Source organism: Phalacrocorax carbo, chromosome 2 (assembly GCF_963921805.1).
Source record: "Phalacrocorax carbo chromosome 2, bPhaCar2.1, whole genome shotgun sequence".
Classification (NCBI taxonomy): domain Eukaryota; kingdom Metazoa; phylum Chordata; class Aves; order Suliformes; family Phalacrocoracidae; genus Phalacrocorax; species Phalacrocorax carbo.
The window spans coordinates 116232255-116255675 of record NC_087514.1 but is presented as its reverse complement, the minus strand read 5'-3'; the positions used below and the strand labels follow the sequence as shown (position 1 = coordinate 116255675).

Sequence of the window (23421 nt, the reverse complement as noted above, 5' to 3'; positions counted from 1 at the left end):
GTTTCACTGTGCAATGAATTCAGCAGTCTCTTATCAGAGAAAGGGGGCTCAACCCTGCCCTGGCGACCACACACCACTAACACTGGAGCTACAGGTCCCCTTCCAAGGGCTGGTTGCCTTTTGTAAATGTAGGACTACTATGGTTGACACCTGCAACTGCAATGCATGTCTTCCCTTCCTGAATGGGTCCTCTTCCACCCTCCTTCTGGCCCCAAAAAATCCTGAAGTCACCTTCAGCAGCAGCTGTAGTGAATGCTCCTCTACACAAATCAGCACATGGCCTGGAGCATCCTCCTGGGAAGGGTGAGTTTGAAACCTGGCCATCTCAGCAGCCTAGAGAAGTACTCCAGCCACCTGGCTGTTACATAAGGACTCATCATCATCATCATGACCTCCTCCAACTAAACTTTTTTCTGGCTGACTCCTGGTGAAAATAAAGAACTCCAGTCTGCTCTTTTGACAGAGAGACTACTGAAGGTTTCCAGGCTGCACACTTCACACATTCTCCTTCTCCAGGACTCCCCTGTCTAAGCTCCAAAGATACAGAGGGTCTGAAACTCACCTTTCTGCATGACTTGTTTAGACAAACACCATTTCAGATCACCAGTACCTCTCAGCTCAGTGCACTTTTGCTCCATATACCACACTGAGGTACCCAGCTTTCTCCACAGGAAATAAGCACCCCATCCACTTCTGCTTCAGGGTCCTTTTAGGCAGCTCCATGTTCAAGGGCTCTCCTCTCTTTGGGGACCCTGTCCAAGACTAGAAACATAAACTTCATGAAAGAAAGCCTGTATAACACAGGTAGAGTGCTCCAAACTGAGATACTGACTTTCACTGGGACATCACTAACACTGGAGTAGCTCAAAACTCAGCATATCTAAGCTGACAAGGCAAGTCAGCAGCAAATCCCCTTAAAATGCTTTGTTCTAACCTGTCTATTTCTAGGGAAGTGGCCAACTTTTAAACAGCACAAATGTTCTATCCCTGATCATTCAAAGATAAAAATCTCATCCCATGATTGCATAAAGGATGTCTAGCACAAGACCAGCAAATGTTACAATGAATAGTTCACAGGGAGGCATATAATGCTGACCTGGTGTGATGTAGCTTCGGTAAAGGCCTACTCACCCCTCCACAAAAGAGAATTACAAGGATTTACTTCTACAAGATTTAATGAAAACTACTTTCTGGCATCACTATTATTTATTTTCCTGTTGAATGTCTTAGAGGTAAACCTAATTCTGTCATTTTTTTTCTAAAATTTCAGCACTGGCATACACGGGATAATTTAGAAACCAGTTCATCAGAAGCCGAATGAAAGTAACTAGTAAGAACATGGAATATCGATATTATTTAAATTGCTAGCAATTACATCTTTAATTTAACTATGAAACTTTGTGTGCAGTAAGTCTTCTACCAATTTCTTTCCAAACACTATTTCCACAGATCAAGCAGCACAGAATGATTGTAATGAGGCTTCAAAGACACTTTAACCCATCCTCTTGCAACAAGGCAGCATTAACAGAGCAAAGATGACAATACGAATACAAAAAAACCTTTGCACATACACATACCATGCTCAAGCAGATCACAAGCTGAAAGCAGTATCAGAAGTCCACATCAGAAAACTGAAATAAATGCTCTCATTCTTGCAGAGGATTTGTTTGTAACAGCTATTAATCTGAAAATGCACCTGTTTTGGTGTTTAAGCACCTTACACTAATTGTTTCACATTGACTTTGAGTATACATACAGTCAGAAATCTTGGCACACAAATGTAGTAATGAAAACTACAAAATAAAATATGTAAACTCTTCTGCTCTCTGCCACGCCAGCTCTGATAAATGGGCGTTAGGGAAGACACTAAAAATTTCTGACATCTACTACATCAAGATAAACAAGTAAAGAGTCCGGGTGTTCCCTGATACTTCGCTAGTCCTGTCCTGATTTTGTCTGGGATAGAGTTAATTTTCTTCCTAGTAGCTGGTATAGTGCTGTGTTTTGGATTTGTGCTAAAAGCAGTGCTGATAACACAGGGATGGTTTCATTACTGCTGAGCAGCGCTTACACAGAGTCAAGGCCCTTCCTGCTCCTCACCCCACCCCACCAGCGAGCAGGCTGGGGGGGCACAAGGAGTTGGGAGGGGACACAGCCGGGACAGCTGACCCCAACTGACCCAAGGGCTATCCCACACCATATGGCATCATGCTCAGCGTATAGAGCTGGGGGAAGAAGAAGGAAGTGAGGGGATGTTGAGAGTGATGGTGTTTTTTCTTCCCAAGTAATCGTTACGCGTGATGGAGCCCTGCTTTCCTGGAGATGGCTGAACACCTGCCTGCCCATGGGAAGGAGGGAATGAATTCCTTGCTTTGCTTTGCTTGTGTGTGCAGCTTTTGCTTTACCTATGAAACTGTCTGTATCACAACCCACGAGTTTTCTCACTTCTACCCTTCTGAGCTCTCCCCCATCCCACCGGGGGACAGTGAGTTAGTGGTGCTTAGTTGCCAGCTGGGGTTAAACCATGACAAGTACATTTCTGATTTACACACTAACTCATAGCCTGAGCAACAGATGGACCATAAATCTAATACACAGCAAGACCTGGAGCACTTTTTGTAAGCACAGGTGTGAAGGTTTTCATGAAAAGTGAATGCTTCAACAACAGAGGTAGAAGCTCAGCAGCAACGGCTGTGGTCCCCTTTCATATAATGAAGGGTGCTTCATAATTGGTTGCTGGCAGAAAAACCTTTTGTTTTATTTACACTGAGATATGACAATTTCTTTCCTCCTACGTTTTCAGTGAGCATAAAGGCAAAAGGCTTCCCTTTAGGAATGAAAGGAAATACTTAAACAGCAAGTGTTGAAGAGTGTTGAAGTGTTTTGCTGAGTCAGAGTTTGTAACAGCTAATCGTTAGGGAAGTGTTTTGGAATAAAACTGTGGGCAATATTATAAAACAATGCTTTTAAGGAGAATAAAGGAAAAAGATGGGAAGTACTCATCACTTACCACATAGTCCTTTGTATTACTATGAGGTTCTAGCAAGCAAGAGACTTTTTTTCTTGAGGAGTTTGGGGTTTGGAGAATTGTAATCTTTTAGACCACAACTCTATCTTCCAGCACAATACTATCTTCTACAGTAAATAGTTTGTTCTTTTTTTCATTTAGGTGTCATTTTTTGTGTCACCCGGGACAGAGATTTTAATACTCTGTGCTTTTGAAGCCTTTTCTAAATTGTTTTCAACTCAACACGGCTTAGACAGGCAGAAGTGGGTGGATTGGCTTGACAGCCTGCATCCACTACTCAACTCCAAGGGTTTCAGTGCAATACACGGATCACACTTACCAAGGCACCTGTCATGGCTCTTAAGGTCTTTGAGTCAACAGCATTAGCTGGTGCCAGAACACTGGAGCTTCTACCAGGGGCAAGAAAGATTTTTAAATAAACAAAAAACCCCAAAGGTATATGTAGACACCCCTTTTTGCTAATTAAACATTCAAATAGGATTAATGCACACAGATCATTATTATCTGAAGAGACTGCCTTGGAAGAGAAAGGATTATGTTGATCTATGCCTACCATCATAGGAGGAAAACCCCTTTAAGCACTGATATTGGACTGGAGATCCAAGCTGACTTCCCACCTCCACCTGAACATTACTGAAGTCTTGGCCTCATATCTCTGAAACCATGAGCCCTGAAATTTGAATCGCCATTAATTTGGGCTAGCAGTCAGTATTTCACATGCTGGTGGAATAAGTTCCACCTGGGAGTGCTGATTCAAAGTCAGAGAATAACCAGTGGTTTGTATTGAACCATACCAGGGATGATACGTCCCTGCACCAAGGAATGTACCCCAGATGATGTTCTTGATGCAATATAACTTCTGTTCTTACTTCTCCTTCTTTGTTTTCTCTTGACGGTGAAAAAAGAAGCTTTAAAAACACTATTGCAAAACCAAGCAAAGAGAAAGTATGATCACCAGATCTTTAAACTGTGGCCAGCAAGGACTTTTAAATTGTACTTTCCCTTAAAAAGCTTAGGTAGTGTTTACTGCCACAAATGTAAACACTCAAGCCAAGAAACTAATCAGGAAAGTTTCTTGGAGTAATTGCAAATACAAAATACACATCATTATAGAAAACAAAGCCAAAGAAGTTACATCAGTGATCCAACTTTCTTAATTCTTGTGTTCTATACAGTGCAAGTGACTAGCATTACATTTCATGAATATATGTTTTTAAACTATCTTCCAGACACTTGCTCAAGCAACAAGGCTTCTTTAAGAAGAAGCGCTTAGTAAAAAGAGTCTTCTGGCAGACAACAGCAATTACAAAGCAACAGATAACTATTACTGCTGCCCACATTGCTCTATTCTACAGTGGCATTTAATTTTTTCCCATGTAAAATGTCCCACTTCCACAGCATTGAGCATAGTAACAAGTTATTAAGTTTTTGACAAAAGGTAATTATTGAAACAATTTGTTATGTATACAAAGTATCTCCCTTTTCAAGACAAAATATTTCAACAACTAAATAAACTAATTATGCTTAACATGCAAATGCATCAATTTAAAATGTTGCTAAAGGAGACTAGAGTATGTTGGAGATATTGAAATCCCAGAAGTAAAACAGCACCAGTATGAACTGATACTCTGGACCCAACTTGTAAATGTCACTCGTGCAGTCAGTCACATACGACTTTTGGAAAGCATTTAAAAAATGAGACAGGATCATGTGATTTTTAAAATTTTACAGGTTTTATAAAAACATTATTATACATTACAAAAAGCCGTTTATCAATGAAAACTTACACAACACTTAAAATGTTTAATACACTTTAAAAGAAAGATTATCTATATTTCAATATGTACAGGTGTGGCGGTGTGCTCCCCCCGCCCTCCCCGTCAGGAGTAACCACTAGTGGGGGTTGTGATGGCTGCATCCAGCCATGCTGGACTTTGGAGACAGATGGTGACACAGTAGCCAAGGGCTGTCTGGCCTAGAGACCCAGAGTTCTTGCTGGTATGCAAATGTGACTATAAATCAATCATCTTTTGCCATAAAGAGTGGGCAACCCAGGGCCCGTTGAGCTCTCCTGCACTGCAGCAGGCTGCACACCAGGATCTCCTCTTGAGCAGGGACACCTCTCCACCTCTCAAGGTTACTCCGCAAGGTTGAGAGATTCCTTGCCACAGTGATTCTCCGTAAGTAACTAATAGCATTATCAACTTAGAAATCTTAGCTAAGTGATATAAAGGATTGATTGCGCGTATATAATCTTTTAGACATAAACCACTGACCAAGTCTGGGACTAACATTGGATCCAGCTGCACCTAGACTCCTCTCTGAGAAGGAGTTTAGCAAGCAAGGGGGTCTTTTCTCAATCTCATGACTCAATTGTCTCCTGGACAGTTTTGTCTGACCCTGTCCTCTATGCAGTAAGTAACGAGGTGTTCCTTGCCATCAAATCTTACTGAACCACTATCACATTTACCACTGAACTTTGTTAACTCACTATTTTATATCAATCAAGTACATTGTTGCTTCTCTCTTACAAGCGAAGTGCACTCTCACTCTATCTGTGACAACAGATAACAGTTTATATCAAAAGTGGATCAAATAGAAGACAATACATAACTTGCATACCTAATTAGAAGTATGTACACTGTCAAAAATATAAATGTATTTAGAAATTACTGTTCTTGTCTATAAAAATAGAGAAGAGAGATACTCTAAGTACTTCACCTGAAGACTCAAAAATTTCCAAACATAACAAGACTTGGAACACAGCAGGTTTGCAATGGTAACCTAAAAACACTGATTAAAACCTCTTAAAATCAGAGAAACTATCCTTCTATTTTTCTAAGTATTCCAGCTCAGAGGAACGATGACATAAACTAACAGGGAAGAAGATGACTGAGTGGAAAAATACCCCTGAGATAAGGCAGAAACATTATAATTTTTTCTTACTTGTTTGTTTCTTTGGCTTTTTGTTACTTTCAAGCTACCACATAGGTCTGAAAGGAAATCTGTCCTGTCATAGGTTTTAACAATTATATCTTCACCACATAGGTAATTATTCTGACACAACACAAGTGATAAAAATCCAATAGCATAAGTTGCTCTTGTTCAGACTCTTCCCATTTCTGACCCTATCCCTCTATTTTTCTTTTTAATTTTTTTTTCATTCTAAAATTAGATTGCTAAAAGGATAGATTGGCCACCTGCATCTTTTTTCTAATTACTATTTCCCATATCTTCCTTTTTTTCTTGACGGTTTTTTATAGACAAGTTCTTCAAAAGCCTTGCTTTCATCTTCCACTTCGTTTTCCAAGTCTCTATCATGCACAGAGCCTATATTAAAAACAAGAAATTAATATAGAATGGAGAAACTCAACACCTTTTCCTCTTAATAGTATGACAAGCTATGTCATTGTTATTTTATATGTCAGCAATATACCTTCATATATGTATAATCACGTTTAAGAAGTATTGTGCTTAAGAGCTCTGCTAGAAAGCAGAAACTGCTAAGCCGCTTGCTGCACTAGCAATTAATCTTTACACTGAAAACCTGTTTTTATTGTTACTGCTTTCGACCTCTTTAGGAAATATGTCTATCTCAAGGTTCAGTTTCGGCAGAAAATACATTTGCTTAGTGACTTCATAGACAGACTATAATGTTGCTTATGAGACCATGAGAGCACTCCCATGTAATCTTATTAACTGTATCTTTCTTGGAATAGGAAGGTGTAACACAAGGCTTTTTCACAATCAAGTGTTCTAAAATAGAGGTGCTTTAAATATAGCGCAGTTTGTAAGCCTGCTCACTTAATTGCTGCCTTTTTATGCAATTGCTGCAATCCCACCACCTAAACACGTGCTTAATACCACCTAGACATACAGGTAGGCACAATGAAGTCAAACTTGTCCTCAGAGGTCTGTGATGCAATAGACTGCATCAATATATGTTACTTTTGGTGTGAAACCAAATGAAATGGAAGTGAAAACAAATGAAAACCAACCACATATAATATTTTTCCACAGAACTCTTAAAAGCAAGCTAAGGATTAGTTCTGCGACAAGGCTGGTTTCCAAGAACTTGGATCCACACTGCCCATAAATGCACTGCTGCAGCAGCGTTAAGAAACAGTGCTATCTTACTGATGAAGATAGCTTCTCTTCTGTCCCCCTGCTCAACTTTATATCCTGAAGGCTGCACTTGAACCACAGTTACATGTGCATCTGCGTGTGCCTGTGTACACAAACACGCATACTTTATGCAGGCTGGGATCCACTCAAGGCCAGGGGAGAAGGCTTGCTCCATTCTAGCCACCCTGGAACCAGCTGTGAGGCTCATGCTGTTTGAAAGAGCCACTGAAGAAAAGACTGGTTAACTTCTGTTTTTCAGAGTGTCCCTATAGAGGTGCCTGTTTCTTGTTGCCTAGAGGGTAAGTGAATATCCACAACACTGTTGACTTGGAGACTAAAGTGATGCTGAGAGACCATTACCCAACACTGTCCTCTAGGGGACACAGAAGCCTGTGTAATTTGAAAACATACCTTCCTCTTTTATCCTATGAGAGTCCATTTTCTTCAGCCACTTACGAGCCTCATCAATGGTGGCAACCAATTTGTTGGCATGTTTGGTTATTATTTCTTCAGCTGAAATGGAGCACAATTAACATTCTGTGAGAACACTACCTGAGAGATGGACAGCACAAAATGAAGTTACAAAGAGCTTTGCTGTATGATGATGCTGCAAAGCAATTAGTCTCAGTCACCAGTGATCTTAGCTACAGGCAAATCCACTACTGGGGATGAAGATGCTGTGTGTATTTATCGCCATTCCAATCAACATTACTAGCACTATCAGAGGAGAAGCTCTCCAGCCTTGTGCTGTTCCTTTCAACGTACACCTGAAACTCCTGAAAATATTCTGGTTTATCTATTTTGGGGTATTAAAGTTCCTGGCTTTCATTATCCCGCTGAAATTATACAAGTGAAAGTAAAACGTGGACCCAAGATGTTGCAGCCCTTGCTTAATTGCACCATTAAGAACTTGAAAAATGCTTGGTTTTTTCAAGCGAGGGAAAAGTAATCTCAAAGGCAAATAATTTCTGTAAATATATTTTCACTGAGTGGAAGAACAAGGTAACACTCATCAAGCAATTGTCATAACAAAATCAACTATTACCTAATTAAGCCTACTACATACATCATATTCATCACTATCATGGTTCTTTGAGCAGAAAGCCAACTAAATAATAAGCAAGACTTTATGGACTTCGTCCATATGTGAAATCTTTCCACTAGGAGTAAAAACAAAGCTTACAACCTAACTTTTAGTTACAAATTTAATGTATTTCACTAATCAGAGCTGATGAACATAAGAAATACTGCAGTTTTTCATTACTGTCAGACATCACAGGCAAAGTGACAACTTGACAGGGTTGGTGGATTTCTACAGCTGAAGCCAGTAACAATGTTTTGATTTAAGATGTCACTTTTGCAGAACAAGTATCCCAAACAATTTTGCTTCTAGGCCTCTCATTCAGTGATTCAATTTTACTTGCAAAATCAGCACAGAGTAATGCTTTAAGCATGTGAGGGGGGAAAAGAAGTCAAATATCAAAGTATCAAGTACCATAAATTACTGGACTTTATACCAGGGTTGCCTTTGAGTGCCTGACACCCCACAGACTTGTAGTTAAGTATCCACTTTTGTTCAGCCGTAGCAAAATTACAAGTTCAAGGGCAGACAAGTCAGAGATACCCTTAACCAAAGACTTTAAGTACTCCTAATACTTTACTCCTGCATATCCAAGTTACTATGGCTGGCAGATAAGTAGGAAATAGCAAAAAAATTAGTAAAGATTACCTGGTCTAATGTAACAATCTGCTTTAAGACTGTATAAGTTCAGAGAACACAGCACATCTGATCATGTAGTTAAAGTTCACTTTACTAAAATTCACCACTATTCACTGTACCTGTACTATCTGATGTATTACTTTGTGTTTGGAAGAGGTGAGATATATTTTTTAATATTTTCACCTGTCTCGATCCCCCTTTTCCTCAGCTACCTGAAATACCTGGAAATACCTCTCTCTCGACCACATTAAGATTATTCAAATGGAGCTTTGTCAGGTCTAGAAGTTTGGCACATTAAATTGTTTAAAAGAAAACTAGAAAGGTCCTACCTTTAGCCCAGGCTTTTCCGTCATAGATTTCCTCTACTGCATCTGAAATCTTCTTAATATTCTCTCTGATTTTTCTCTGGCTTAAGTTGGAACCTTCTTTATAGGCTAAATAGGCTTGGGCGTAAGTCTTTTCTGTAATGGCCTCCACTACTTCCAGTCCATCGCATATTATTGGATCTATCTTTCTTCTGAAAAAGTCGGCATAGTATTTGTAGTCAGCAGTATTATTTCTGTGTTCATCTGTGTTTCTGTGCTCTATGTAAGCCTCACTGGCCACATAAATTGCATTCCCTTCTGCATGCAACTTTTCTTCCCCACTCATCTCTGTTGGTGTCACAGCTTGAGAAGTGTCTGCGTCCATGTTTTCTGACTGGCTGAAATAGTTCTCAGAGCTCTGGATAAATCTGACTCCACAGAGGTCACACTGGGTTTGGTCAATATCTGCTTTTTTGAAGATCTCTGATAAAAATTCCTCTCCTTCCATTGCAACAGGCTCAGCTTTGGAGCAGGCCTTCCTTTTCCACTTTATGCACATAGAAACAAAATGGAAGACATGATGCAGCTGGCGCTGAGCAGATGCTTTCTGTTCTTGCTTCTGTTGCTTGTTGAGTGCAATGACTTCCAGGGGATCCTTTTGGTCCTCTAAGCAATGAACCCTTTCAAGTTCCTTTTCTAGTTCATCAGTGTATTCTGTCTTATCCAAAGAGGTCATAAATCTGTCAAGGTTTATGCGCTCATACAGGATGCCCCGTATGGCTGGATGCCCCTGAGTGTACGGAGGGTCCCACTTCCATCGGCAGTCAACTAAGTACTCTTCATCTCGCTCTTTCAGAAGCTGTTGCAGGCTTACAGCAATTTCTCTTACATGTGTAGCATCACTCACTTGTTCCACAACCCTTAGCAATCGTTCAGGTACTCTAGAGGGAGAGTCTTTTCTCATTGATTTCAGCATCACCTTGATTTCAGGAAAGTGGTGGCATAAGATGGATCTACATTTAGAATTCTGCACCTGGTCAGCATTCAGTAACATCACTAAGCACAGCACTACAGTCCGCTCAGCCTCCCCTGAAGTTACACAGTCAGGATCCTCAAAAGCATCCAGAAGGACATTGAACTTTCCATAAACTCCACACAAAACTTCTGCTAGATAACAGAGATGAAATCTGAAATTCTGTATAGCTACATGTGTGTCCTTTGGTCTATACTCCTGTATAATAGAAAATGTGTCTTTAAGTTCTTTGTTATGGTCCTTCCTTCTGAACAAAAACTCCCAGTAATGAATGAGAGCAATGTAACTCTTTGGAAAGCAGAGAGTAATGTTCTTGGAGAGATGCATCAGGACAGCACAACAGAGAATATACTGGAATTCCAACAACATCACCGTATTCCCTATGCTTGGAATCAGGTATCTCGTGCATTTCTTCACCAGGACGTTCATAAAACGGAAAAAAAACCTTTTACAGTTTTCTGGGTTCTTATGAACATAGAATTGCTCAAGTGAATTTTCAAGAAGTCGAATGAAGCACAAGTGTGTTCTCCCTGCATTTTCGGCATTTTTGTCAGGTAGCAACATACCATGCCTACCCTCTATTCCTTTGGCCTTTCCTCCTTGGCCTTTACCCTTTGGGCAGTTTTTTGCCTTTGACAAAGCCATGTTTAGCTCTTTGTTATAATCATCCTCTTCCTTAAAAAGCAGTTCCTCAAATTCTTCAGGATATCCCGAAGATAAGATGAAAACTTGCATGGCACTTAGCCACAAGTCAGTTGATTCTCTTCTGGCTGCAGTGTCTTCATTTTTGAACTTAAATGTGATGTACTCCTTCAACAGCGCTCTACCGGGTTTGGAAATAACATTACTGAATTCCAGTATTTCTTTGCATGCCTTTGGGTTCTCAGACAGTATTCTCAAATGAAAATGATTAGGAAAAAACAAATCTAGGAGGGCTTTACAAGATGCATATTTGTCAGCAGTCAAAATCTCAAAGCCTTTGACCTGATTAAGTAGCTCTTCAGGGAAAATGTGTGTGGCTTCCAAGAGCAGCCCGTTTATTGCCACCAGATGCATTTTACACTGAAATATTTTCTTTGCTTCATGGCGCAACAAGGCACTATGGTAATTTTCACAGGTTTTATCTCCACAGTTCAAGCCAACAATGAACTTCCTACAAATACCAGGGTAATTCTTGCTCAGTAACACATGGGTGATAGAGTACAACCTGCTTAACAAGTGCTGCTTCAAAGCTGATTTTACCTGCTCTGTGCTTACTGAGAAATCATCTTTTGTCTTCCTCTCTTTTAGACTTGGCTTGTCTGACAAAAACTTGAGAATGGGCTCAGCTTCGTTTTGAGACACCTGGCAACTGTCGCCTGTTGGGACAATCCCAAAATAGGCAAAGCATGACTTCACCATATCTTTCTCTGCATTGGTGGTTGCTTTATTTAAACACCTAACCAGATTCAGAAGAGCCATTAAGCCGCGCGTTGCCATAATGAGGATGTTCGGGCTAGGAGCGCTGCAGTGAGATAGTGCAAAGAGAGCTTCAACTGCACCAGCAGCATGATTCAGAGATAGGAACTGACAGTATGCATTGCTCAGCTTTGTGAAGTCTCCCTTCAGAGCTCCCTGCAAAAACACAGCCTCAGCAATGCCAGACTTCTGCCCAGTTTGTTCACAAAGTTCGAGGGCTTCTTTTAGGATGGCCTCCATGTCCACCAGGTCTGATTCTGAACAGCGAGTCACACCAGCACGTGCTGCAGCAAGCAAACACAATGCACGAAACTCTTTTATACCCGTGAGGTTGGCTGCTTCCAGGGGAAACCCATGTTGTTTCATTAACTTTGCAGCTTCTTCCTCTTGACCTTCCCTTTTCAATAAGTCTGCTGTTTGGCGCAAGCATCCACGAGACTTCAGAAACTCAAGCTGATCCTCTATATCAAGTTTTGAAAGGACTTGCATCATTTCCTCAGTTCTGTTCATACCTAGGTACTTTGCAGCTGCTTCCAAATACAACTGATTTGCTGTACATGAGAGTTTGGAAACCATTTGTCCTTTTGTGTTTAACATCTCTTCATATCTGAAATAACACATACATCAATTTACCACCATAAATGACTAACCTCAAAAAAAAAAAAACCTGCATTTTTAAAAAGCGTCCAAAATGTTAAACAAATAGCTGCCCCCAGAAGCCCTTCCTTCAAAAAGGCCAACTATTTCAAGTGGTACGCCTGTATGTGAAAAACTATCACACCGTCTTAAAACTTCTGGTACAAACAAGATCGAGGTTTACAGCATTGGTGAATCTTTCTCCATGCTGTCAAATCACTGTAACAATTATTTTAATCATATTTTACCAGTGATAACCTTGTACAAGTATATTTTAGAGATTTAAAAATTATTATATTATTATTAAAACAACGTATATAATACTAATATTATATAATAAGGAAATATTCTGTTTATTAAAGTAAGCCTCAAGATAGAATGTTTGTTTACATGAACAGAAGCCAGAGGAAATAAATCAGAATTTAAATGAATTCTCCACAGGCTAATAAAGATAATATTCTGTAAAATTTACAGAAACCGCTCAGTTTAGAGAACTCTTTCTATTCTGTCATATGTATCTACACATACTTTGCTGCATATTGAGTGCCTGAGCAAAGCACCTGGTTGCGTCTTTCAAAATATGCACTTTAAAATACTCAGTTATTAATTATTATTGGCTGATGTGAAATAATTAAGGTATCCCCTAAGCCAGTCTTGCAAAAGGATTCTCTCTTACATGCTGAGGATGAGTAAGTTTTTCCAGTTTTAGTCCTGAGTAAATTATCATTAGACTTTCATTATCATCTTTTTCATGATAAACGTGGGAGTGCACATTTTTGTACCTATGCTGATGAACTTGCATGAACGATTCGGGGAGACTAATTTTAAAAAAATCATTAGTTGGTAAGGTGATTTTAATACTTGAACTTTTTGATCAAACTATCTTGCATATTAAACAACTTCAGTCCTTCAAAAACAGTTGCCATTATTAAATGTACATCATAAAGGATTTCAGTGAAGGTATGTAACTGTAGGCCTTGTTAGAATTCTGATTGGTGTATACATTCTTTAAAAGTCATCTATCAGTTTAGGTGTAATGAAAGGTGTGACCAATAAATGAACTGTTTACGCAAGAATGTGCTAATGAGGTCACAGGGATGGTGCCAGATGCAAAGTTCTGTCAAAAAAGTACTAATAAAATCAGTTCATCAAGCACAACCTGAGGCAGTTCTTAGCTGCCCTGAGCCAGCATAGGGAAGACGGTACAGAAAAGTTCACCTCAGAGACTGGGACCAAGAATCTGCCAAAGAGTCAGTGCAAGCTGGTCATTTAAATTACTATTCTTTGCTCTAAGTTAGAGATTTTGAGAGACAAATGGTTCGCTTGCCACAACAACTGCTGCATTATATACCACACACCTAATGTTAGAAGTCAGTGACTAAGTGGCTTAATCCATACTATTTCACTTTGAAAAGAGAAGTATTTCATACTTCTATTAAATGTTTTACCATAAGAACCCAGTTCAGAGGACTGGCTGAAGGAGAACTTGCATCGCTAGTAATACAGACTGGAAAAAATTCCCAGGAAAATGAAGCTAGTCACTGCTCCAGCTGTGAATGCAGTAGAATGCTTTCGCCGCACTATCACCACCCGAGTGAGAATTCTGACAAAGTTAATTTAACTTCATATAAAACAAAGTCACCAGCAAACCTCACCAGAAAATTTTATGGTGAGCCAGCTGTATGGTGTTGAATTTGGAAATGGGAAAGATAATTATATTCCAGTACCATCTTGGAAGACATACCTTTCAACTGCCTTTGCTGCTTCTTCATAGAGCTCTTCCTGACAGTACATTTTAATTGCCAAATCAAACTCCTCAATTTGTTCATAACATTCAGATGCTTCTTTGTAGCACTGGCTTTTCTGATAGTAAACTGCAGCATCTTTCATCTACAACGCAAAAGTTAGTAATGAAACTGAAGTGCTCTAAACAGTCGAAACCACATAAATAAAATAAATTTAGTAATTCTGTCACGTAGTTGTCTCACACAGAAGCACACTTTCATAAAATGTAATCAAAGTATCTGATTGTAATAAAATACATATTAAAGTAACCATCACTGAAACCGAACAGATTTTTAAAAAACCTTCAAAACATTTGTGTTCAAAAAACCAGAATGTAAAATTAAAGGTATTATACCAGATTTCCAAAGTACTTTTCATTCACCCAGCTCTGCCTATTATTGAAAAACACCACACACACTTCTGTTGACTTGCAAATTTCTCAGAATCAACAGGATTAAATTTAAAGTTATTGATGCAGAATGGGTACCCTAAACTTGTATCTTAAACTTTAAATACTTGGGAACAACTACTTTACATTCTTTTAGTGGAAATGCACTGCAAATAAAAAAATGTTAAATATCCTCATACACTTACAAAATTACTGTTAGTACATTACTTTATCCTTGCAAGTTTCAAGGTCACACTTAGATGGCTGTAATCAGCAAAGTTTCAATATCATCAGAGTATTGAATGAAGTAACAGCTTAAGTTTCATTAAATCAGTGACATTCATTAACTTTTGACTGCAAAGCAGAAATGATTGATGGTGACATTTGAGGAAAGCCAAAGAAATAACTCTAGACCGCATAACTGCATCATTGTCCTCTTCATTCCTCTTCTGGCTATTCTGTGTCAAATGTTTCTTCTTGAACAGCCCAGCTTGAAGAGCTGTTTCAGTTCAGCTACTACCATGTCACAGAAAAATACTATTACCCTATGAGTAATATGAGGGGAAAAAAGCTGTAGGAAAAGGAGAGTGATAGGGAGAGGATAGTTTAGAGGATTTAATACCTTTCCTAACTTTTTACACAGTTCTGCACAAAGCCGGAACTCCTTTGATTGAAACAGACATTTTAGTGACAGTTTTGGTTCTCCGCATTCCAAGTAAGTTTTCGCCAATGTCATATATTCCATCTGTTTTTCCCTGTAGAAAGTAAGAGAAAATTACCACTTACATCCAAATTAAGTTTAGGATCACAGGATCTGTCACTGAATCCAACCAACAGTGACATCATGTGTTCTTCTTCATACATAACATGATGAGGTATTACCTTACAATTAGTTGTATTTTGGGCTGACACTGTTCTGTCCAGAACTCTGTTCCAGAATCTCACTACTCAGGCAGTGAAAAGCCTTTCTTTTTTTAAAAAAATCTCAAACTAAGTATACTAGTGTGGTTTTGTGCTACTTCTCTTTTGTAGCTTAACTTGCTCCTTCTTCCTTTCTGCTGTTTAGCCCCAATGTCATTAAAGACAATAATCAAATTGGTGCTCAGCCTTTGTTCTGTGTAACTAAACAAGCCCAGCCTTTCTGGTATCATCACAGCGTGTCTATTTTCTTCCCAGACCTTGTCTGAATTCCTCATTCTTGAGCTTGGAGGATCAGAACCGTACAGAGAATTTCATATTATAGAGCACACAGGAATCTTACTTATGCTGTGTACACCTCTACTAAAAAAAAAAAAAGCCACTTTCACAGCTTCATTATTACACACGTTCTGTCAACTTAACATATCCTAATACACCAAATTTCTTCTCCTCAAATTTTATCCAGTTGACAAGCACCCCAGCTTACAGCCAACTGGAAAAAAAGTTTTTTCAGTCCCATCAACCAATTCCATTTGATCACAAAATTTTGTGAGTATCCTTATACTTCTAGCCAGGGCCACTAATATAAAACAGGTAACTAAAACAGGTAAAACCTTGATTAACTCCAGTCATAACATTTCTCCATACCTTCCCCCTTCTCCCTTCAGTGCTAGCTTCCTCTGCTCTATTCATTCCTTACCCATTCTGCTACCACTGCGAGTTTTCAGCCTCCCCAGCATGAACAGGAATTACTTAGGTCTAAAGTCCTCCCCATGAAGTTTTTTTTCCTGTCTTTTTTGAGACAAGTCCGAGACCGTTTTTCAGCCTCTTCAGGAAACTCCAAACTTTCTCCCCTGTCAAACCCTTGAGCTATTTTGCCCAGCTGACAGCATGAACTAAATGATTCATCTCAAAATCTGTCCCTTTAAAAGTGCCCTTTGGTTCAGACCTAGTTCTGCTTGTTTAGTTTAGATTGACTCTAACACTAATTTTACCTCAAAGCTCACTTTTTCTTAGCAGCTCTTCTACCCCAATGTACAACACCATTCCTTCTTCTTTGATAAGTGAATATGCAGTGGGATTAATTGGAGTTGAGCAGTGCTCATGGCATATGCTCTTCTAAGCATAATCTAAGAATATAAAGCCTCTTGAGTAATTCAGATCCTGTTGGTTTTCTCTCACATAACCAGTAAGCCCCTTCAATGGCCACATTTAATTTGGACAGCCTACAGCGTACAACTGCTTTCACTACTTCCCAAAGGAAGCAGTGCCCCAGATCCTGTTGGAGCTGTGCAAGACTTCCCAATTTCTTAAATCTCTTTTGCCACCCACAGACAAAGACATGAAGACACTTCGCCCACACGATTCTCTGATGTCTCCAGTCCGGTCCCACAACTGTGGTGGAAATCCCACCCCCCACACACCCATGAGGTCTGACACCACAAAATGACATTTGTTCATCTGCATTTACGCTTACCTGGGGCTGCTTTTCTTTGAGTGCACTTTGAGAACAGCATCATGTGCCAGAGCCAATTTTGACTTCTCAGCTGCTCCTCCCCTTTGGTAACATTTGGCCGCCACCTGGGGCAAAATCATACACAGCATTCACACATGTGCATCCAGCCCATCACTTATCACAAAAAAGCAATAATTAATTTTACACTCACTGTAATGGAAAATAGAAATACTGCCAGGGTGTCTGGAAGAAGGAAAAGGCAAAACATTGCAGTATATTTTTAGGACGAAAAGAAAAGCTTTAAAGTCAGTCCACATGTGACGATCACAAATAGAATTTTAATGACAATGTTTTACATAGAAGTAGTGAAAGCAAAACTCCTGGTAGGCTGATAGAACAAATCACACATGTTGATTTGAATGATGGCCTAAACCATTAATTGGCAAGGCACCAGGCATTTGCCACAAATTCTATTAAGAAAAGTCAGGAAAACCAATGTGTGCAAAGTTAAATGGAACATTTATTCATGCTTTTACCATACCAGGCCCTTTTTCTGATAAGCTAAAGAGAAACAGCGGAAGTTACCATGCTCCTAGCAAGGTTTGCTTCATTATCGCCTTGCTCACTCTGCAACACCATTATTTCTTTATTCTACCCATCAATTTAGTATTTGCTTCTATTTGGAAATTGCACATTGAAAGTCACTTTTTGAGCTGCCAAATTCACCAGATAATTTCTTCTTAATGTAGCAATGACAAGCAAAGATCAGGGTTATAAAGAAAACAGAATAGCAGATAATATAGCTAATACAGTTCAGATTTCAAGATTAAATTTCCTCAGCTGTGTGTTTTTTGACTAAACACTTCTCTGTCTGTTTAGGAAATTGCCTTTTTTTTTTTTATTCAAGGAGAGATAAAGACTGTTGGTATAGTGGCAGCTGATTATTTTAATTTTTGCCTTGCCAAAAATATCTATTTTCCATACAAAAAAATTATATGTCCCCATCAGCAAAAAAAGGAAGCCTCCCTTCTGATCAAAAATTATCCAAAATTTTATTTCATAGAATCATAGATTATCTCAAGTTGTAAGGGACCCATAAGGATCATTGAGTCCAATTTGCTGCTTGTTGCAGGACTACCTAAAACTAAACCCTATGACTAAGAGCATTGTCCAGACATTCTTTGAACTCTGGCAGGCTTGGTGCTGTGACCACTTCCCTGCGGAGCCTGTGCCAGTGACCAACCACCCTCTTACTGAAGAACCTTTTCCTAATGTCCAGTCTGAACCTCTCCTGATGCAGCTTCATTCCCTTTCCTTGTGTCCTATCACTGGTCACCAGAGAGAGGAGATCAGCACCTCCTACCTCCACTGCCCCCCTTGAGGAAGTTATTCACTGCGATGAGGTCACACCTCAGCCTTCTATTCTCCAAGATGAACAAACCAAGTGACCTCAGCCACTCCTCATAAGTCTTGCCCTTGAGACCTTTCACCATCTTGGTCACCCTCCTCTGGACACACTCTAATAGTTTGATGTCCTTCTTATATTGGTGCACCCAAAACTGCACACAGTACCCGAGGTGGGGCTGCACCAGTGCAGTGCAGAGTGGGACAATCAGCTCCCTCGACCGGCTAGCTATGCTGTGCTTGATGCACCCTAGGACACAGTTGATCCTTTTGCTGCCAGGGCACACTGTTGACTCATATCCGACTTGCCATCAGTCCAAACCCCCAGATCTCTTTCCTCAGGGCTGCTCTCCAGGCTCTCATCCCCCAGTTTGTATGTGTATCGAGGACTACCCCATACCAGGTGCAGAATCCAGAACTTGTTAAATTTCATAGAGTTGGTGATTGCCAAGATCTCTAGTCTATCCAGAGGCCTCTCTACCCTCAAGGGAGGTCACAGCTCCTTCTAGTTTAGTACTGTCAACAAACTTATTTAACATACATTTGATGCCTGCGGCCAGATCATTTACAAAAACATTAAAGAGCATTGGCCCTAAAATTGAGCCCTGGGGAACCCCACTGGTGACTGGCCGCCAGCCTGATGTCAGCCCATTTACTACAGCTCTTCCAGCCCAACCCGTCAATCAGTTGCTCACCCAACATATTATGGGCTTGTCTAGCTGTATGCTGGACATTTTGTCCAGAAAGATACTGTAAGAGACAGCATGAAAAGCTTAGCTAAAATCCCAAACCACCACAACTACTGGCTTCCCTTGGTCAACTAGATTGGTGACCTTGTCATAAAAAGAAATTAAGCTGGTTAAATAGGACTTTCCCCTTGTGAACTCATGCAGGCTATGACCAATGACTGCACTGTCTCTCCAGTGTTTTTCAATAACTCCCACAATAACCTGAACTGAGACTGACAGGCCTGTAATTAACCAGGGTCTTCCTTCTTATCCTCCTTGAAAACTGGAACAACATTTGCCAGCTTCCAGTCAACTGGAACCTCTCCAGACTCCCAGACCATTGAAAAATAATGGAGAGAGCTTCATAATAAAATCAGCCAGCTCTTTCAGTACCCTGGGATGAATCCCATTGGACTCCATAGATTTATGCGCATATGGTTGGAGCAGCAAGTCTCAAACAAGTTCAGAGTCAGCTGTGAGTTTATCATCCCGTCTCAGACACAGTTTTCCCACACAGGGCTCTGGGGGTCCCAGGGCCTATCATTGGTGTTAAAGACAGAGGCCAAGAAGGCATTAAACGTCTGCATTTCATCTACATCCCTATATGTGAGGTGACTGACCTCGTCAGGTAATGGACCAATGTTATATCTGGTCCTCCTTTCACCGTTAACGTATTTTAAAGCACTTTTTGTTGTCCTTCATGGTGCTGGCCAACTTGAACTATAATGGAACTTTGGCTGCCCAAATTGCCTCCTTACAGTGGTGAACAGCATCTCTATAGTCCTCCCGTGTCGCTTGTCCTTGCTTCCAGTGTCCATACACTTTCCTTTTCCACCCAAGTTCTATAAGATCCCTGCTCAGCTAAGCCGGACTTCTGCTGTGCTTGCTTGACTTCTGACACTTTGGAATTGCCTGCTCCTGTGCTCTTACGAGATGGCTCTTAAAAAGTGAACAGCATTCATGGACCCCAATATCTTCAAAAGCCGATTCCCAGGGGATCTTACTAACTAGCTCCTTCAACAGCCCAAAGTCTCCTCTCCCCACATTGAGGGTTGAAGTTTTGCCGGCAGTTTTTCTCCTATTGCCGACTATTTGAAACTCAAGTACTCTGTGGTCACTATGACTGAGACAGCCACCAATCACCACTTTGCCCACAAGTCCCTCTGTTTACAAACAACAAATCTAGGAGGACACCTTTGCTAGTCGGCTCCCTTAGTACCTGTACCAAGAAGTTATCTTCAATGTGCTGCAAGAATTCCCTGGACCTGTTTGTGTCCACTGTATGATATTCCCAGCTGATGTCTGGGAAGGTAAAATCACCCATAAGGACGAAGGGTAGTTGATTAGAGATATCCTTTAATTCCTTGTAGAATAATTCATTGATGTCATTGTCCTGGCTGGGTTTTGTTTCTGTTCCATTAACGGTCATCCCATATCTGGATTGTATTAACTATCAATTTAGGAAATAGAAGACTGTAAAATCTCCATGTTCTTTAAATAGTAAGGGACTGAAACCATCATTTTGCTACTCTTACTGTGGTTTTCTTAGTGCTCACTTGCATACTGTTCCCTGATGTGTGTTTTGTATCCATCCCTAATTACTGCCCAAAAAACCATAAAAGGGCTCTGAGATCACCACTGCCCAAATCAACATACTTCTAAGAAATGTTTTCATTTTCCTACAATAATGTGTAATGATATTGTCAAGCACATGGCTTAGATCCACAAATTCAAGTCAATTCCAGTTGTCACTAATCGTTTTTTCCAACCATCTTTCATTTGTGTGCATTAAAATGTTTGTCCCCTCACTGGACTGCAAATTTATGGGTAGTGAATTGAATTTAAGATTACAGACAATAGGTTTGCTTTCCCTACTTACTTCTTGCTAGTTGTTTACAAGTAATCTGTAGACACCTACATAGCTACAAACCACAAATTAATTGTACACTACTACAGAGCAACTGAAAGTTTACTGATAGTTTTACAGATGCAAAAAAAAAACCTCCACGGTTTCAGAATAGACAAGAATCCTTATTTCAGATAAATATATGCTCCTACCTCCCAGAACTGATGTTTAGCATAGTAGTCTCCCTGTGCAATCCATTCTTCTGGAGTTGAAGTTTTAGCAAACATGCTGTCATCTAAGTCTAGAAGGTCAGGGGTAATGATTTTATGTTAGAATGGGTAAAGAACAAGAACCACCGATCTATTAAAACTAAGTATTAACATCTCATAATGTTCCAAATTCTTTATGATTTGTGCTCACAGCACTAATGATAACTATGAGTTAAATACATTTTATCCCTCTCAATCAGCGCTGAAAATCAAGAAGTTGGGTTTGGTTTTCAAAGACCTTTAAAAATTATGCTTGGTTTTTGGACAAAGCTTTGAGTAAATCCACTGTCTTTACAGAAGTCAAATTCTTTCATTTGATAAATCTCTTTTAGCTGGGATGGTTTTCTATGAACAGCCTTCATTGCTGTGCAGGAAAAACTAAACCAATGGATTAGCAGTGATGTATAAATATGTACTTGCATATATCAATCACTGTTCTTTAGAGCCAAAAGAAATAAGACCCACTGAAATCAGTGGAAATTTGCATGGGCAGTTATCAGTGCATGCTGTTAGAGGGACCAAGGAATTTAACCTTCTTCATTACACAGCCTAAAAAAAAATAAGCATGAGCAGGAAGTCCTGTCTGACAGTCTTTAAGAAAGTTTTATGATAACTTTACCTTCCTTTTCATCTGCTTTGACAACCTGAACAAATTCTCTTTCGATGAAATACTTAAAAGCTGGAGCCCGTTTATCCTTGTCTTCATCAAAGATCCAAAGATTGACCCTGGCTCTTGTAATGGCAGTATACAATTGCTTTAGTTCTCCATTCAGCATCTGAAGTTGTTAAAAAGAAACATACTTTGCAATTATAAGGAAACAGCAAATATATACAGAATGAATAACAAATAAGAAAGTATCATTTAAGTAAGCAAGTCTAAATATTAGATATGTGATTTTTCAATTACATAAGCCATTGTCCAGCTAATTTGCATGCAAGTACTGCTACAGCAAATCTAGTAGCTGCAGGTGTGACTGTCCATTTTCCTTCTAATCACTTGTACGTGTAATTACTGATTTTTTACCATACAATCCTGAAAACATCTGACTCACTAAATTCTAAGAAGTTTCCTTAATTTTAATGTAGTGACACTGACCTAGAACCAGACTAAAGTAATAATACATATCAACAGACTGATTTGCTATTTGCTTTAACCACAGTTGCTCTGTAAATATACCTAGAAGTCTATTACACATAGATTTTATTCTCTGATCAAATTACATTTACAAAAAGCCTCTTCTTTCAAAATCAAGATTATATTATACAAATGTGAACAACCACCAAAATGATAAGGTCACCTTGATAGACATGGAACTATGGGATGAAAGTTATTTCCTGAAGAAATTTCCCTACTTCTAAGATGTAAGAATTTACTTTATCCTTCCTATTTCCAATGTTACAAAAAACTCACCTTGTACATTTCTACATTGAAATGAATTCTTTTCTGCATACCAGCAGCATCCTCTAAAGGCATTTCGATTAGCAGTTTGCTTCCTGCTTGCACATCCGAATCAGGAGTATAAGAAGAAATGATCTTCCATTCTTTGCTAGCCTAAAATGTCAAGAGAATGAGGTTACTTGTATGCAGCAATCACTACTGCCCACCTATCCAAATAAGGTCATGTGTTATGACCAACCAACACACCCCCACAACTGAAGACTCAGATGGGCAGGAAAAGAAGATACTATCTCAGGGAAAAATTTAAAGAATGACCACCAATTTTCACCAAGAAAGCTGCACTTCATCTCAATACAAGTGATATTAGAGAGTAACCTTTGTTTGAGATACACAGCTGCACCAGGCAGTCATCAGGTTGAATTAACTTTCCCTGAAACAGCTAGTAGAGAGTAATGTCCTCCTGAGCCAGCCAGACCAACATGGAGGAAGTGAATACATGGATCGGCCCTGAGTGTGTAAAAATGGAGCAACAAACAAAACAAACCTGGAAGTGTGCAACTAGCTTAGGCTGGCTTTAAATTATCTATTACTTCCTGGGTACTGCAGATGCCCAGCATCATGACAGCGGAGCATATAGGGATTGCTAATGGGAATCGTGCTTTATATTGTGATTTGGCTGTATATTGCCATTGTTATATTGATATGTGATACCGACTTCAAAAAGAACATATGGTCCCCTCTAATTGGAGCAACAAAGCTAAGTTTGAAATGCTTGGAATACTTTGCAAATAAGACAGTCTTAGAATTTGCTATATGTGATTAGATAGAAGGGAGTCTGGAGACACTGTATCCTTGAGTAGAATAAACAAAGGAAATGTACTAGAATAAGCTAGTTCAGCATCAGTAAGAATTGTGTAACCAAG

General features: G+C 39.6%; 1 protein-coding gene across 3 annotated transcripts in view; it reads right to left on the bottom strand.

Moving 5' to 3' along the window:
- Positions 1–4739: 4739 nt before the first annotated feature.
- The window catches only part of TRANK1 (tetratricopeptide repeat and ankyrin repeat containing 1), a 65722-nt gene continuing 47040 nt past the window's right edge, over positions 4740–23421 (bottom strand). For all 3 annotated transcript variants that reach the window (XM_064443966.1, XM_064443967.1, XM_064443965.1), the window contains 9 exons: positions 22511–22651; positions 21719–21875; positions 21043–21131; positions 16874–16977; positions 15101–15233; positions 14050–14195; positions 9203–12276; positions 7565–7666; positions 4740–6358 (listed from right to left, as the gene is read on the bottom strand). In XM_064443966.1, the coding sequence (XP_064300036.1) occupies positions 6249–6358; positions 7565–7666; positions 9203–12276; positions 14050–14195; positions 15101–15233; positions 16874–16977; positions 21043–21131; positions 21719–21875; positions 22511–22651 (4056 nt within the window). In that variant the 3' untranslated portion in view covers positions 4740–6248. The remainder of the gene's footprint in view (positions 6359–7564; positions 7667–9202; positions 12277–14049; positions 14196–15100; positions 15234–16873; positions 16978–21042; positions 21132–21718; positions 21876–22510; positions 22652–23421) is intronic.